Raw genomic sequence first — 18,599 nt, forward strand, 5'->3', positions numbered from 1 at the left:
ACAGCACAAATACACTTCACCAGTGCTCTATGAATGGAACATGGCAGGCAAGCTGCCACTTAATTCTGAATACAGAGCTCAGCTCTCCTCTGTCAAACCTTTTCTGTGTTTGCAGGAGACGCTTCAAGACAGCTCACTTCTATGTGGGTAAAAGAGTTGACAGTATACTCTCTGAGACTGTTGATTCTGGATGCTCTCTGTACTGAACAGAATTCCCTGCACAAAATCATTACCTCATTTTTGCAGGGCTTAAGGGCAAAAAAACTAGGAGGAGTTAAAATGAGAGAGAGAATCCTCCTGCATGGCAACAAGCAGGGGAATCTGCGCTCTGTAAGAATGCAAACTTGAGACAGTGTGACCTCCAGTGCATCAAGACTAAACAGAGGATCAACCACTGGTATTAACTGCAGGTGACACCGTGACACTTAGCCAGGTGGACTTCAATATGAATGAAACAATTATCAAAGTTCAAATAGAGGGCCTTGATTATTCTCTTTTCTATACATTTTTTTTGCCATAAAAAGAAACTCACCCTGAGGATTGTTTCTAAAAGGCCTCTTCTTGGTCTCTTTTTTGACAGCTTGGACAATCAGCAGGAGGATGGACATTCCACTCACCATGAGCAACACCAGACAAATCAGGATAAGTGATAAAGACCCTGAAAGAAAAACAGAAGAGCAATACCCTAAAAAAAGATTCATGGTTCTAGCTGGATTTTCCACAGTTCCAGAAGTACCCCTGAACCTCACAGCCTAAAAGTCCCAGCTTTCAGACTAGCAAAAAATCTGGAATCCTGTGCACGTCTTACTGGAAGATTGTGCAAAATACAGATACGGCTTCTTAAAGAGGGTGATTTTACCTCCAATGAAATCAGTTTTGGGGGAAAACTCCTGACCAGCTCTAGTAAACAGAGATCAGATTTGGTCACTCCCTCTCCTTACCCCAGTTAGTCTCTGTGGAGCTGTTTGTATCCGAGCAAAGGAAAGGAATCACAGTGGGCCTGGATGGTGAGAGCATCGCAGTCGACGCGTTATTCTTGCGGTCAGTGGTGGAAAGATTCAAAGCAGGTGTTGCACTCTGCGAGGTAGCTGGCTGTGTGACATGGCTGCTGCAAACAGCATCGTCTGTTTTGGTCCCTGGTCGAAGGGTGTTTTTCCCAAGGCTGCTGCAGCTGGAGGTAAAATAAACCAGCGTAGTTTTTCAAACAGCTGCAGGAATGACTTCGTAAGTGATCTCCATGGAACAAGTGAGCAAACGTGAAAAACCTGGTTTTATTAATACCAACTCAGGCTTCACCTTTCCTAGATTCTACAGATATGCGAACAAGAAGCAACTTATCAAAGTTACTACTGGAAAAAAGCCTGACATTCTGTTTTTCTTAGCATCTGTACATGTAATAGCCTTGAAGCACAGCTGCATTTGGCAAGGGAACCTTTTGCTACAGAAACAAAACATGCAGACCTTTAAAGAAGGCTGAGAACACTGTTGTTACCACAGGTGACAAGAGAAAGGGCAGAAGGCAGGCAGATACTTCAAATCAGTACAGAGATTTCTCGAGGATCCTGAAAGTCAGGAGGAGCGTGGTTTCATTGCACCTACTGCACATTTCTCTACACACCATGATTTGGGCATCAACTGCTGCAGAAATAAACCCAAAATGTTGGTGTGAATGTGTTTGGATCGGTGATACGTACTTGGTCCAAGGTTGACAGTTTTCATTTCCCCCTACAGAATAAGACCCTTCAGGACATGGTGAGCATACTGGAAAGAAGGAAAGAGGCAGAATTTGAGTTCAGTGAACACCATAACTGTACAACAGCTACACAGCAATTACACCAATAGCTAACACTAGTAGTCTAGCTTACAGAACAGACCCAACAAAACCCACAAGGCCTCTAAAAAACACAGTCATTGGGTCAGAAGTAACACAAGACGCTCAGTGGTTCATTTTAGTCTGTAACTGGCAAGGTTTCCCATTTTCTCTACTGGCTAATTATGGATATTAACAAGGAGATCATTAAGATTTCTGACAGCTCAAGAATCAGAGCAACAGTTTGCACAACTACCCTGCTGCAACACTTGTCATTTGTCACACTGATAACTCTACACACCAGTTCTTACACTAGAAATGCCTCCACTTCAGAGCAGATAGCAGTTAAGAGCCTGGGGAGCCTGACCCATCAGTGACTTACCACTTCCCAGTGTATGGCTGACAACTGGCATGTAACCTGCAACACACATGCAAATCCTGTCTGAGGTCTTCTCACACTTCTTCACTTCCACGCTCCCCGTCCCTAGCAACAAGAGAACAAAAGGCAAATCAGAGACAAAAAAGAAGGGAAAAAAATAATTACTCGGTGCCTATCTGTGTAGAAACAACCGCAGAGGAAAGTTTATGAACAGCTCTGAAGACACCAGTACAGTACAGGGCAGTACAAGCCCGCTTCCCTTTGAAGGCTCTACCATCAGCACCAGCCAGGAGGCATCAGCTACTGAAATGATAACCAGTCTTTGGACTTGGCCATCTCAAGTGACAGGCCTTGTAACACCATCCTGTGAGGAGCACGCGAAGGATAAGAAAGCCTACGAAGACCGATTGGCTCCCAGATGTGTATCAAGAAACTACCACTATCCAGCTGACTTACAAGTGTTGCAGATTGTACAACTCTTGCAGAAGTTGTGGTTGTGTTCACTACTGAAGTATTCATCTTGACAGGGGGCACAGACCGTGTCTGATGTTGCAGTGCAGCGGTTTCTCATTCTTTCACCTAAGACGCAGAAGGAGGAACTGATGGTTATCAGAAAGAAACCCTCTTTATTTCACGCACTAGAATGAAAGAGAGCCCAGAAAGCGACAGCTCCATTTACAACTCTGGCTGAAAACACTCAGCAGGTTTAAGACATGCCAGAATCCCTAAAAGTTTAGGCCCGCAGCATCACTGTAAATTAATCAGCTAATTGGGCCAGCAGGGGACTGACGACTTGCTGACAGTTGAGACAATGCTTCAAATTATTTTCCCAGTGAATTCCAAATACCACTTCTCCAGACCATCTTTACATATGGCTTAGCCATCTCAGTTCACAGCCAGTGTCAGTTAGGAAAAAAAAAGCAGGCTTTTTGCATAGTAATAGGTGATAGTCTGATCTCTGCTGTAATACAATGGCTTTGTAACAGATCCTGCCTTCCCTTCTGAGGTAAATCATGCAGTTCATCCCAAAGTAATCCCAAACAGGTACAAAAACTAGCAGTGGATTTTGGAACAGGAGTCCAACGTGTCCCTTTGGTCTCAGAAGCTTCTCCCCATGCAGCACAGGCTGCAGGAGCTATAGACACGTCTATGTTTTTACTATCTACACAGCCAGGAAGAGACTATGAAGAAACAGCAGAATCCCCGACAGCAGCAGATCTGCTAACAACGCAAAAAACCCAACGGAAGTTCTTTAAGTGCAAGGAGGAGCAAAGAACTTTAGAGATAAGGAATTATCTGTATCTGCATACCAGTCAGTATGCCTTGCTTTAAACCGAGTTCAGAAACACTGAGATTTAAATAGTTTTGAGCCTCAAGTCTTAGATTAAAAGGTTGAGTTTATTCCAATTTAGTATCTTGGCAGACAATGCTACTGTATCAGTTCATACCATACCCGTTTTGTGTAGTAGACTTAATTACGAAGAGAAATTAATTATTCTGAAAGATGCACAAAAAAGATTAAGTTCTAACTGCATTCACAGACGTGATCTATGCTACCTCTAGGCACATACGTGTACCCTCCTTCCAGTACCATAAATACTGACTGTACTAAAGATAAGCCATTATGTTTAGGGGATTGTCCCTTGAGCAGCCCTGTTACCTGTTCATTGTTGTTACTCCTCATCACCAAGTCATTTCTATAACGAAATCTCAACTATTAAGTATATGAGGCTTGATATTTTGCATTGGTGCTTCTCAGTACAGCACTGCCTTCAGAGACGCTCAGATTGCAGGGGGGAAAAAAAACCACACATACACATGAAAAACCCCAAATTCAGCCTCATTCTGTTTCTGCAGTGAGAAAGGTGGAAATAAATACATTTCCTCTCCTTACGCTTTGCTAATCTCTGTCTGTGAATCAGGAGCACCTTTTCCTTTTTTTAAAAAAAGCCAAGTCTTCAGTAGCAAAAACCTCGTCACAAAAGAAAGCTTAAAACACACCTTTAGCAACAAGATAAATCACCTGAATTTTTCCATTATTATGCAAGATTTCTGAGGTTTTTTTATGTGACAGGTAAAGGACAGAACCACAAGCGCTACCGTCCTTTCTCAGCTAATTCTCCCACAATGAAAATACACCAGACTGACACACGAAGGAAAATGAACCACACAGAAGAAGTTAAAGAACACGAAGCTCTTTCAAAGAGGAGGATTTCTAAATGTAGCATGTTACAGAAATAATCTTCGTCTAAACTGATATGGAAGTCTCCTCACCAAGTGCTTCTTCTCCATGTTACGATTCATACATTTGCATGTTATTTCCATCAAGCTGTTTTCTACCACCTGCGGGTTATTAACTGACAGATATTAATCAAGTATAACCGACATCCAAGTATAACCAACTACTTACCAGGGGCACAGTCGTTGCAGCATTTATCACCGAAGGGATACTGATGTTCTCTGCATTGCAATCCCAAGCAATGGCTCACAGCGACTGCCAGCAGCAAGAAGAGAACAGAGAAATGGGAGCAGAAACTTACAGCTACCATAATGCAGCTCTTCTGTCCCAGAAAAACTGCGACGGCGGCAGACTCTTGGAGAAGTGATACTAAACTGCTGGTGGCCAGCGCAAACTCATATGCCAGTTGGTGGGAAATTCCCAGCATGTGCTCCACCCCCCCCAACCTTCCTCCCACACCCCGCACGCCTATTTTTTTCTTGCAGTTCACAATTAAAACATTCATAGACAGAAAGGCAGAGTGCTGAATAGCGTTATGAAAAGGTTTCTATTTATAGCCTTAAACCAAAGTGCCTCCAGCCAGGTACGTACCTCTCTATACAGTATTAAAGCACAGGACTTGAACATCGGGAGAGGGAAGAGATCATCCTTGTTGCTATGAAAAGAAGCATTAAAGCAATACAGAGGTAACACCTGAAAACCTTTACGGATGAGAGCCATAGGTAAAATGAAACATAGCCCACATAGGCTTGCTCCTTAAAAGGTGAAATCCAGATTCTCTCCCCTTGGTCGCACAGTAACAGTAGACCCGTGACTTTCACTGCTGCATAAAAACCAACACTTAATAGATTTCTCTTCTTGGGGATCACAAATCATCAGCCATCTCGATATTGCCCTCAGGAGCTAGCAAAAACTGCAGATGAGAAGGGTTTGCAGTCTCCATTTCACCTCTTGACATCGGACTCCCTGCATCACCACTGGAGAAAAGTAAGCTCCCGACTCCAAAAATAGATGGTTGGTGTTCCCTCCACCATTTGCTGTCATGGAAATAAAAAGTTTCCAGCAGAGGCGCGCTCTATGAAAGCAAAGGATGCGATACTCACGGACCAGCTGCTTTTGATGCCTATTTCGTCCCACAAAAGCATGTTAACACTGGAAACCAAACGCCAAAAAGGCTTCTCAGCAGCAGGCCAGCAATGGAAGACGCTGAACGGTTCACTGGCATCGCAGTCCTGCCCTCGTCTACCACAAGCATGTGGAGAAAAAACAGTGATCACACTAGGAATTAGTGGGTTTAACTCTCCAGGCTCACTATTAGAATTTCAGTAATTTGGTCTTACTCATCTGGGATCTAAACTTTAGTTCTTTCAGTTTTAAGAGACTTGAGTAACTCTTACGCGAAGGCCCAACTAAAGACAACATGCTACAGTAATCAAAGATGGTTTATTTCTACTAGTTAAAAAAACCACAGCCAGACTTACCAGAAAAAGCAGATCTACAACCAATTTACATCTGAATGCAAAGGATATCGGATTGGAAGAGATGTACATTTGAATTCCAATTAGCCTGCGGTTTCTGGGAGGACTGAACAGCAATAGTGTTGACTGTTTTATCCAGAACTGCTGCTTTCTATTTCTTTCTGAAATCTGTGAGACTGTTTATGAGTGGAAGGGGAAATAAAAGTGAGGCAAAACAGGAACTATTTTTCTACATGTATTTGCCAAGCATTTTGGAAAACAACTGCTATGGAAAAGAAGTTATACCTTAAAGCCATGCTTTCCAAAAGGCAGCACAGCTGACAGACCAAGTAATCCATAGCAGCCGAACTTCAACCACCTTCACACTCCTGCACACAGGAAATACCAGATCTCTTCCCACTGCAGTATCACGCTCAGCACCTCATGACTCAGTCATTCCCTCAAGCAGCATTTAACCAGCTTCTTTTTTCCCTCAGTTCTCTTTCACAAACAGCAGCAGACTTCACCTATTCTGTAACTCAATTATTCAGTAAAAAACCTGAAAATGCAACTTCCTATGACATTCACAAACAAGGCAATGTTGATATCCTGCTATATACTTGTGAACTGAAAACTCCCAAAATACTAGAGCAGCGATGATGAAGCATTGATATTCTTAAGGATACTTTAATACCACTTAAATGCTCATTTAATAAAAGCAGTTAGCCACATACCATCTTGAGAATTCAGCTTTTACATATGGCATCCTTAAGTGTTCCCAGGCTCAATACTCCTCTGCGTGATTACTTTTATCATATTCCTTTACCTGGCCGTATTATGCAAGTAAATAAAAGAGGGAGAGAACAGAGCGATCATCCCACAGCATTTCACATGCAGGACACTCCTTGGCTGGATTTGCACTAGTGCAAAATAACCTCTCCTGAGCGCTGCTTGGCATTACCATGGGGATCACACGTGCCACAGGCTGCTCCCAAAAACGCAGCCTGGTTGCAGGAGGAGAGGAGAGCTTCAGAGTGGTGAGTTGAGTCAGGCTATGGGTCAGAAATAAGAACCGGTTCCGCTTTTATTTCATATATATATTATAATTTTTCATTATAGATGCTTATCCTAGATATATTTCCCTATACAAGAAACTTGGAAAGATGAAACATGTCCATGAGATAGCAGCACTCAGATACCAAGTCCTGTTAACAGCGGGCAGATGGCCTGTGTACATGAAAAAAACCCCCCAAAATTAACAAGGAACTCATAACTAATGCTTCATGAAAGGCTTTAAAGAAAAGGTCACTAGATTCCTTCAGGATTACAGGCAAGTAAGGGTTCACCTAACGGAAAGGACCTTCAAGAATCCGAGAAAGACTGAGTGCATATAAAACACTTAAAGCCTTTTTAAAACTAAGCAAGTCTATGGACGAACTGGAATAGTCTGAACTTCTACAATTCCAAGACAGGAATAATCTCATGTACCTCCAAATCTCACCATGCAGTCCAGTTTATCCTTACAGCTTAGTTAACCTGCGATCCTGATCTCTGGCAGAGAAAAACAAAACACATTCAGGTGCAGAACTCCACGCATACATTAAATATTAATTTTTTGCAGTTGTTCAAGTTGCAGATTCATCAGGTGCGTGGCAAATACTGCAACAACAGTACCTGCCCTAACAGTTTTCCAGTTGCCAGCTAAATATTGTGTTACCTTGGATATTTCAAGGAACTCCACGCTCACATGATCAGATTAAACCAAGGCTGCATATGCATAATGTTTGCCTCTATTGACACAAAGTTTCATCACTGTATTTCAGCTGCTCAAGCACATTTTCAGACATGGGATTTTGTTTTTAAACATCTCTAGGTTCTAGCCTCATTAAAATCTCACCACCCTGCACCCACGTACGTGCGGAGCGCTGGTGGGAGTGGGGGCTGACTAATGTGGTAGACACTCCAAAAATCATTTTAACAAGATATTATCAACTGAATTTATCCCTCTCTTACAGTTCTTTCAAAACCGTATTTTAAAATTTGTCTGCCCCTCTGAAGAATTCCCAATTTTCCCCACTCGCTGACAAACCTAAAACCAGCAACGTTTCCAAAGCGTGGAGAAAAATATTTAATGAAAAAAGAGATATGTATATAAAAAGACTCTGATACAAGCCATTTAACACACAAAAAAAAGGAATACCGAAACAGAAACAGACAGCAATACTTCTATTTACATTATATTAAGAGAATAAATTTAATCAAATATAACATCTCACTTGGATTTTTCAGGCAAGCCTTCAGAAAGGCGGCTTTTTACAGTAAAGATGGAACCGGAGTAAAAATAACTTTTCTATTTTAGACAGTAGTGGATATGACCCTTGTGTTGCAAGATGCTTTCAGAGATTAGCCCAAACCAGACTGGTTAAAGCACTTTCCAAGCGCTGACTGCACGTTGCTTCGGCAAAAGCGGTTCAAAAGCAAAGCCTGTGTTTCCCCCAGCTTCATCGTTCACGAGTTCATCAGAATCATTAATCTGCACGGAGGCAAGTAATTACAGGAGTTTTAACAATGAATTTTAGTCAAGTAGTAACCGTGCACCTAGGAAAATCCCATTGCTCTGTCCCGCATCTTTTAAGTCCACAAAGAAACCACCTCCGTTGTTTCATTTTAGAATAAAAGTTGGGTTTTTAACACATAAGCAATCTCAAGCCTCTCCCATTCCCAGCGCGGATGCAAACACAAAGCCTGTCCCTCTCTAACCAGTTTTCTTTCAAAAGCAGAGGCAGAGCATTAGCCAATCAGTCTATGTATGGATACCCTCATGAGGTCAGAACACAAGCATTTGAACCACGATCCCGTTTACAAAAGCCAACATCTTTCAGTGTTATTTGTGATTCCCATGGATCAGCAGCTGTGAGGGCAACGAGAAGAGTTAAATATTTCAGAAGCCTCCACCAAAAGCCGTTAGCCAAAAGCAGCTGAAACTTCAGCTGGATTAACCGTACAAGCCAGGGCGAGCTGATGGAGTCCAGAACTTGCCCCATTATCTACAGGCCCTTTTTCCCCTCATACCGAAGAGTTGTAGATCTTACTCATGGACGGAAGTTTTTTTCTTAAGTCTAGGACAACACACTGTAGAATATAACACAGATAGCAGCAAAGTAACTTTCTGTCAGTTTGGGGGTTGGATGTTTGTTGTTTTTTTCTTTTGAAAGCAAGAAAGTGCTTCGGAGCTCCGGAAAAGCGAGCGGGATCAGAACTCTTCATGGACGTTACGTGCATAGTCCATAAGCTTGCTGCCTGTGAAGTATTCGCTGTATTTCAAGATCTCCTCCAGCTCTAAGTGATGGTTTTGATTTTCATCTGCTACCGCTATCATCTGCTTCGCTTCATTTAGGGCATTGTATTCATTCATAGGATCCATATATTCCTAAAACGAGCAGGAAAGTAATTTTCAGTCACTAAGCACACGTTGCAACTATCAGAATTATGAACCTTAGCTCTATGTAAGCTTCAGCAATTATGAGACCAACACAAGCCATCCCAAAGCGAACATAAGCAATGGAAAAAGGCGTCAGCACATCTTTTTAGCAGGCTTACAACTGTCTCCTAGTTATTTTTCCACTCACTGCTTCCTCAGCTGTTCTAACAGAAATTCAGGTTTTTTCAGCTTATGCCAGTGGCTACAATAAAAATAGTTCTGACATTTTGCTTGCAAGCTCAACTCACTGTCAACCTCTGCAAACCAAAGCCCAAAAAGGCCATAAACTAAAACCCACATTTGAAAATCGTAATTGATTTCATTTTTTAAAAAAACCCCAACACTTAAAGACAAGAGATCTCTGCTATTTTCCAAGCTACTGAGGCCCCGGGGTTTGTAAATCTGTTTTATTTTTGGATTATTTTTTTTTTTAAATTAATACACAGGTTGTCAGTTACTCCTTTTGCAACTGAAAGTATGACTCACTGTCCCATTAACCACTGCACCTAATGAAGCCTGTGACTTACTTTCATGCACTCCAAATCCATACAAGCCTGTGACCAAAAAATCCTAAAAGCATACCTGTGAATAAGTTATGCTAGTAAAACTCCCTCTCCTCTTTAACAAAAGGCATACACCACTACCTGAAAGCGCTGCAGAACAATATTAACCACACTTTTGTAGACACACACACCCCGTATTATTAATTTAAAGAGTTTTTGGACTTCATACTCTCTAAAGCAGTTTCAATCCTGTATTTAAACCCCAACTACTGGTTTTAAAAACACTAGGACTATTTGAGGTAGACTTACCTCCAGCTCTTCCATTGTGACAATACCATCATGGTTAGCGTCAATGACCTCCTCAAATTCCTTCCTTCTGTCTTTTACCCAGTCATCATCAATATCTTGAGCTTGCTGGTTCTCTACAGTACCAACAGGTAATGAAATGAACTCCGAAAGGGTGAGTTTCTTATCTCCGTCTTGATCTATAAGAGAAGTACAGAGTAACTGAAAAGTATTTGCTTAACGCCCATTTGACATGAGAAATTCCTTCATGTCAGAGATGCCATCAATACAGTCTTGTCTGGTTTCAGCAGCACATAATCCTGCTCTAGCAGAAGAGAATATTTACCATTTATATCTTTGGGTAGCCCAAAAGTCTCTGTATTCTGGTAGATGCAATGTTTTAGGCGGCTAAAAGACATACACTCAAGAATATATTAAATAAAATGAATTTTACTGGTCCTGAAGGACACATCATGTTGCAAGCTGGGCTTTTTTTTTAATGGTTGTTTATTTTTTTTTAACAATTCAGGTAAATTAACCCTCAAAGACTGTACTGCAGTGGTTTAGTCTGTGTACGTGTCACACACTCAAGTATCACTGGAAACTCGTCATATTTACTAAGCTAGCAAGCAGCAAAGTCATAGTGCTCTCTTTTTTTTTTTAATCCAGGTGTTCTAGCAGTTTTAAATATGCATCACTATCGACTCAATAGATTTAAATAAGTATGTCAATACTCGTGAATTTTGAAAAAAGTATTTTCTTAGAAACCTCAACCATTTATTTCCACTTTCGTGCCTGCACGTCACTATTCTTGCACAGTTGCTGTACTGGGGAAGTACAAAGCAATGAATGCCCTCCTCACAGAACATTCACATCAACGTATTTTATATTTTACTGTTCATCAAACCTTTTCTGCTATTGCTACAGTGACCCTACAATGCAGTGTGAAGTAGCATCAGCTGATCTTCTTTGTATGAGTACTGCATCTTCGTAACACATAACGTTGTGCTGTTCTTTAACAGCCAGAGACTAAATTTAGTCTCCAGAGATACACAGACAGCTCCAGAGATGCCAGTATTTGTGCTAACAGTTTGTTTTTCATACTCATCACATTAGAAGATGGGTAGAACAGAGCAAACATGTGCCATGACTTCAAGGTGACCTATGACAGCGCAATGGCCTAACAACACCTACCCAACAAAATGGTTTGCAAATAAACGACTCCCAAGAAACGCATTTTAAAACGGCATACCCAAATCTCGGATGATTTCTTTCACCATGAACTTCAGCATTCCCCTACTATGCTCTGGATGAAGAAAGGACAAGAATTCTTCTTCGTTCAACAACAGATCAGGAGGGGGGTTGTCAGCTTGGTACCACCGATCCTTCAGGTTATCTAAAACTTCCTGTGCTAGAAATTTAAGAAAAAGATTTAAGCTATCACGCTCAATCCGTTTAAAGTTCTTGAAATACACCTTCCTCTGTTACTCAATTGTTTAAACAAGGATGAGCTATGAAGCAGTTATTTCACAGTTCAGCTCTCAGGGAAAGTGGGTGCTGATGGGAAACAAAAAGCAATGAGTTTTGTCTAGTCTGTGCTGAAACACCAGGGCAGATCCCTTAACCAAACAACTGAACTGAAATTAGGAGATGAAAAGATTTAGCTACACCAGTATCAAAACTTCAGTGCATCAAGTGACCAGTATTGTCCTACCAGTATCATTAGCTGGTTCTAGCAGGTATGAATAAGCAGTGAATTTTTCCTAAACTCAACTGAGAATCATCATTTGTACAGGAGTTTCCACTAAACCCATGCATCTGATTTGAAGAAAAAACCACCCTGCAACACACGTGAGTATTATGTGCACCCAGTGGTCCTGAACATAACCCAACAGAAAAAAAAATACCTGTATAGGGTATTCTTTTTGTGGCGTAGGCATTTTCTAAATGACACACTGGAAAAAAAATACAGCCTGTGGCACACCCTGCTATCTGCAAAATACACTAACAACAACAGATCTGAAGCATTTGCTTTTCACGAGGTTGAAAAACACTCTGAAAGACTACAGTCTGCAGATAATAAACCTGTCTTTTTTAATTGAATAAACTGTTTTAAGTAGCTCCTGAATGCTTTTGGTTGCTAAGTTACAAGAGGGGAAAAAAACCAAACCCAACAGTCACATCTACATTTCTGAAACACTGGTTGTAATTAAGAGTCAAATCTTTGGCAAATGGGGTTTTTTTTGTGAATAGTAAAGAAATTCTTCAGAGTCTTAATAGGAATGTTAGGGCAAGTCTGGAAATGCCAAGTTTTAGTTCTATCAAAGACAAGTAAACACAAATTAATCAAATCATTTGCTTATGGTTATCCAGTGCAGCCAACCTCAAATGTCAGAAGTCACAAATCAACTTCCTTTTGCCCACCTTTCTTACTCAGTCTTAAATGAAACTCAACCATCAGTCATCACTTGAAACTGTCATTATTGGTGTAAGTTAAATCAAGCTGCGTCCCTAGCTTTGACCTGGCAGCCAAATGATAGCGTGCTTCTGCACAAGACTCAGAATGAGCCTTGAGATCCACACATTCAGTTGTTTTTCATTATACAGATTGAAAAAGAGTACTTTTACACTGCACTGGAGTATGAAAATAAGCTCTGCCTACCATCCTCAGGAAGCGGTAGATAACTAATTTGATTTTCCCAAACAAGGCTTTCTACCTAGGTAGAAAAATGATTATGTACACACTTCCCTTATTCAGCAAAACTTTTATCTGATGAGCATTCCCGTAAACTGCAGCTAACCACACCGCCATAGAAAACACTGCACAGGTGTTTTCCCTGCCATAAAATTCAAAGGCCCATTTGCATTTTAGTTGCTTTTTGATAAATGGAAAATATAACATAACCCACTTTTAAATGACTAATTCCTGCAAGGAAAGGCTAAGGCTTCGTGTTTTACTTAACAGTAAATTTAAGCACTTTTAGATGGGGAGGAGCAGGGAGATTACTCTCTTTATACCAAGCCAGATTCAAATGAAAGTTTCTGAAGTAATAAGGAAGAAATGATTAATCTCACTGATCTAAAGAATCAATCTCTTTCTCTTTCTAGAGAACTTGGATGAAACGTGAAACGATTGTTAGGCAGCCTACTGCTATCTTCTGAATCATGGAGAGCAGCTCCCTTTCATTTGGGGCAACAGGGGACCTGGTTCCCACATTAACAATACAATGGTCCACAGACAACACAGGTCTGACAGGTTTTAGCCAACCATTAAACACAAAAACTACTCAAACAGGCAGTAACAAATAAGCAACCAAGATTTTTCAGTCTTATTTACATCAAGAGTGTCGGGAAGGCAGACTTGGGTTGAAAAGAAATCTGGTATTTCCGTCTTATGACCTACACATTCTACATTTGTGTAGAAGCAGAACAACAGCTAAAACTTTCATCTTAGGAACAGTTGTGACATTCAAGGTTTTAGGAAAGTAACACACACCAATGGTCTGCACTTACTTTCTTCATCGATTTTCAACTCTTCGTTGTTTTTGATCTTCTCCGCAATCTCTTTTTCATTGAAGCCCTTACTTGCCAAAAATTTTATTTTATACTCATCCCAGGACACGTGGCCTGTAAGAAAGAGCCACATCTCAGACACGACATAGTTTGCTTGAATAACGAACTTTTGGTCTCATTACTTAAAATGTACGTACTAAAATCTTTTAGTTCAGCACTGCAAACATCACACTAAGCTTTACGAAAGGCAATATGAAAACTATCACCTGATTCACTTTTACATTTGTTTAGATCAGAAAGGCCTTGTGAAAATAACCTGCTTATGTCACTGTCCTCACTCCATCCCTGGCAGAGCCACTTCACTCATTACAGTTTCCCATGACATATATAACACAGTGGTCACCACACAACTACAACGCTGACTGGAGCACGTTACTTCTTCCCTCTGATGTCTTCTGTACGGATCAAACCCGTTGTCACTACATCCACTCCAAAGGAACTTGGATTTTGTCACAGCACATCTGAAGAGCAGCCAGGAGGTTTGGCTACTAGCAACCGACTTCAGATGTCACTGGGAGATGGAGGAATTGTTCTGCTCACCATCCCCATCAGGGTCCACAGCTCGGAAGTGCATTTTATTCTCTTCCACAGCTTCCTGGAAATGCTCATCTGTCTTTTCCATGATCCAGCGCTGCATCTCTTTCGCACCTATCTTTTTATCATTATTTATATCCACCCTGTGGATGAATAGCAAACAAGATTTAGATGTGGGGGCTGCAGGGGGAGGGGTGGTATATTTTTAGATCATAAATTAATTACTTTATTCAACAATAACAAACATAGGTTGCTACAGAAGAGAATATTTATAACGCTCTGTGAGAGCTGCACATTCTTTGAACTACAGAGTAAACAAGTAGCAAGTTAGTGATTTATTTCATAATTAAAGTAACCACAACATCTGGGTTGCTCATCAGTGAAAAACATTCAGCCATACTCCACTTCGCTGTAAGTTAACTCATTTCAATATGTTTTTGAGTAAATTTTTCAAGTAGAGGAAACCACAAGTACAGTCATGGCATTTCAGTTCATTCCTATTGGTTCAGAATTGTCGACTGGCAGCTGCTGCAGACTTTCACTACTTGGAAAAATTCTTCTCTAACGTTCTCTCAAATCATTAACTTCCTCTCAATTTAGCATTTCAAGTCCTTTTCACCTTGCTTTTTCAAAATCTCTGAAGTCTACTGATGAGCTGCCTCCCTGTGTCTCTGCCTAGATCACATCACAACTGCTGTGACCATAAAAACAATGAAAATATAACGTGACTAATCTTGGTGCAACTATTTAATACTTGGACTGTAGTACTTGTAAATGGAAAGAAACAAACCAACCTACTTTCCTCTGTTATACCTTGATCTCTGGTAACACATTACAGCTGATAGTTTAATTCTTAACATGCTTAAAAAAGTTCTTCACATACATGTGTTCTCCATTAGGTTTCCGAGTTATCAGGCTCCCTTTGCTTTGTCACAGGCTATGCTTGTACTCAGTGCTACTGAGCTACAGAACTAAACCACTTCTACCTGGCTGAAATTACAATTAAACATCCAATCTGACAATCCAATGTTCTCCTTAATGTACTACCAGTACTGTTTATTGTACTGAGATACACTGCCATACCATCCCTCCCATTAATGTTTATTTCATTAAAAAGAAGTTAATACAGCAATTACAGTTGAAGAGCAAATACAACAAACAATAACACGCCACTTGAAGGCTTCTTCACTAACATTTAGGAGGCAAGATTCTATTTAAAGCACACGAAAACCACCCTTATTCAACTAGAAAAACAACAACAAAGAAAACAACAACAAAAAACCCCTCCTTGACTCTGGCTTTTTTAATCTGTCTGTATCACTGTCTTAACAGTACTGAAGTGTTATCATTGAAACTCGAGTTATTTAATAAACGATTTGCCTTTAAATGTCAACTAAATGTTAAAAGCCTAAGCCAAATAACAACCCTAGCACCTAATGTTCTACAACACTTGGCAGTACCACTGCTTTTAAATATAGTATCACATTTTTTCACACATATATGTGCAGGCTCAGTTTAGCAACTTTTCTTTTAACTTTAGTCTCAATGGCAAGGCCAGTAAAATGGCCATGTTTTACTCATGTCATCTGGCATTTACCGGGTGAGCAAATGGGGGTTTTGATATGGAATAGGTACTATCAAAAATGAGAAAGGAAAATAAAGCATTTTCCCCTCAACATTTAACGTTCTAGCTTCCTCAGATCAAAGCTATCAAATGTAATACTTCCAAGCTGTACTTTCCATCTAAATCACACTGTAACTAGGGAGAAAGGCAACAAACATCCCATTTATTCCTCTTCTAGCTCACAAAGTTCTGCTACCACAGCTCACAAGAAGTCTCCAATGACTCAGATTTTCATGAGCTCACAGGCACCCACCGAACCAGGTGAGCTTTCAGTGTCCATAAGCAGCACTTCTGCTTTGAGAGGAGTATTTACAGCTGTATGACATAAAATATGGTCCTGCTGCAAGGTTACCATCCAAGGCAATGAAAACAAAAAGACTGTCTATGCTTCCTCAAATAACTCTCATTCAGAATGAAATGACTAAACGTGTTCAGTTCTGGGCCCCTCACTATAAGAAGGATGTTGAGATTCTGGAGCGTGCTCAGAGAAGAGCCACAAGGATGGGGAGGGCTCTGGAGAACAAGCCTGATGAGGAGCGGCTGAGGGAACTGGGGTTGTTTAGCCTGGAGAAGAGAAGGCTGAGGGGAGACCTCATCACCACCTACAACTGCCTCAAGGGAGCTTGCAGAGAGGTGGGTGCTGGGCTCTTCTCCCAGGTGATGGGGGATAGAACAAGGGGAAACGGCACCAAGCTGTGCCAAGGGAAGTTCAGGTTAGAGATAAGGAGGAAGTTCTTTACTGAGAGGGTCGTCAGAGGCTGGAACAGGCTGCCCAGGGAGGTGGTGGAGTCACCATCCCTGGATGTGTTTAAAGAGCGGGTAGACGAGGTACTTAGGGATATGGTTTAGGGGGTAGACAGGAACGGTTGGACGTGATGATCTCAGAGGGCTTTTCCAACCGAGCCATTCTGTGATTCTGTGACTACTGAAAACATTTCCACTAACAGTGACAAGATCAGATAATGACATCTTGCTGAACAACCTAATACTGGTAAGACAGAGAACTCATTTTATAACTTAGTGACAGACAATCAGTTTAATGACAATAACATACACTTTGAATTGACTACTTTGTATCATAATGGCATGCTGTAAAACCACAGCTGTCATTAATTAAAAATACATCATGAGTTTTCTGTGTCTTCAAGTAAGATATTTCCAAAGCATCTCAAAGCCTGTGACTTACTAGCTCTACACAGAAGTCCATAGCATGTCTTTTTTCACCCAGCCTCTGTATGTCCTAGAAACCAACCAGATTCCTCAGAACGCTCTTCTACATTTCTAATCTGATCATCTGGCAGAATGTAATTTCAAGTAAGTATCTGAGTGAAGTTAATCTGGAATTCAATTGCTTTAAGCTTCCCAAGACAACCTCTTTCATAACAAACGGGCAGAAATGAATGGAGTTTGCAATTTGTGAACGCCAATTTACTAACCACCAGCTGAATGTTTCCAATAAACACACAGCAATAATGAAAATGAAACCTTTTAAGTACACTCTTAATATTCATAGGTATCCCACCAATGAGGTGAGTGGTCTGAACAGCACACGTAGTAATAAGGGAGTGTACTCTAAATGACAAGGGCATTCTGGTTTGCCTGTTGGCTTCAGCTGCCTTTACTCAGGAGAACATCCAAAAAAAAAACCCAGTATTATTGGTATTTTCCCCTGTTAATTAAAAGTTTGCAGAAAAAGCTTTGTTAAGCCTTCTCATTTTACGTATACGTGCATCCCTACACTATCATCAGCATTCAGAGCACCAATGGAATTTAAGCTGTTCTAATAAAATTAATGTTCCACTGCAAAAATGCAAATAAAGCCAATTCTGCCACCCAGTGTCTAAAAGCACGCACTGATTCTCATTTCCACTTCCACTACATTTACTAACCTCCAAACACCTGACGGTTCTTTAGCTGACACAAACCTTATCTAGCACAAGAACTCCTTTATAAAGCAAAAATGCCTTAATGTCTCAAAGTAGAGTTAATATTTTTGCACCAACTAAAAGAGCCAGACGAAGGGTTTTTTTAAAAGGGTACAAAAGAGAACTTTAATCTTTCTACTCTCATGTTTCGTTGTCTTTTCTTTTTCTAAATTCTGAGGAGCTAAACGTTTTGTTAACGAACACTGTGAACTTAATGAAGAAAGCTGCCATGTCCATTTCTAAACTCCTGGTACATGCAGTCAGGTATAATTATCTTTAACCTTCACGTATTTAATTTGAAACACTCACATTTAAGGCACTTAGCATCTGCAACAGAAAGCAACTGCTCCTTTGTTTACCACAATCTTGCCCTACTGTTTGTCTGTTCCTCTTCTTCCCTTCTGGCTGCACTATTGTGTGTTTTTCTTCTGCAGTCAATTGCAGAAGTCACAACAGAAACAAAATCAAAACCCATATGGAATTTAAGAGTAAACAGATTTCCAACTGAAACCATGCTTTAGTGCTTTGCTGTAAGTTTAATACTGCTAGAACAAAACAGGAACAAACTCACACCTTCCCAATTCATTGCATGGGCATCCTACCACTAAGGAAGCCCTTCCTTACTAATTCCTTGATCTAAGATACACTTAGATTATTCACTGAGCCAGGAAACTAGGAAGCAGTAATAGTAATTTTCATACCTTAAGAGGGAGGCTACACAGGTTTTTTCACATAGAAACGGTACATTTTGTCATAAATGCAAGTTTTACTTTGAAAATCAGGGAAAGA

General features: G+C 40.6%; 2 protein-coding genes across 2 annotated transcripts in view; both read right to left on the minus strand.

The window, feature by feature from the left end:
• The window catches only part of TNFRSF4 (tumor necrosis factor receptor superfamily, member 4), a 2,998-nt gene extending 238 nt beyond the window's left edge, over positions 1–2,760 (minus strand). Inside the window, exons 1-5 of the mRNA XM_010184539.1 lie at positions 2,646–2,760; positions 2,193–2,294; positions 1,695–1,761; positions 942–1,171; positions 533–658 (exon numbers count right to left, since the gene is read on the minus strand). Coding sequence (XP_010182841.1) covers positions 533–658; positions 942–1,171; positions 1,695–1,761; positions 2,193–2,294; positions 2,646–2,760 — 640 coding nt within the window. The remainder of the gene's footprint in view (positions 1–532; positions 659–941; positions 1,172–1,694; positions 1,762–2,192; positions 2,295–2,645) is intronic.
• Positions 2,761–8,876: 6,116 nt separating this feature from the next.
• The window catches only part of SDF4 (stromal cell derived factor 4), a 10,101-nt gene continuing 378 nt past the window's right edge, over positions 8,877–18,599 (minus strand). The window contains exons 2-6 of the mRNA XM_010184541.1: positions 14,268–14,404; positions 13,668–13,781; positions 11,407–11,565; positions 10,179–10,354; positions 8,877–9,315 (exon numbers count right to left, since the gene is read on the minus strand). Of these exons, the coding sequence (XP_010182843.1) occupies positions 9,139–9,315; positions 10,179–10,354; positions 11,407–11,565; positions 13,668–13,781; positions 14,268–14,404 (763 nt within the window). The 3' untranslated portion in view covers positions 8,877–9,138. The remainder of the gene's footprint in view (positions 9,316–10,178; positions 10,355–11,406; positions 11,566–13,667; positions 13,782–14,267; positions 14,405–18,599) is intronic.

The sequence above is a fragment of the Mesitornis unicolor genome, unplaced genomic scaffold (genome assembly GCF_000695765.1).
Source record: "Mesitornis unicolor isolate BGI_N332 unplaced genomic scaffold, ASM69576v1 scaffold5665, whole genome shotgun sequence".
Lineage (NCBI taxonomy): Eukaryota > Metazoa > Chordata > Aves > Mesitornithiformes > Mesitornithidae > Mesitornis > Mesitornis unicolor.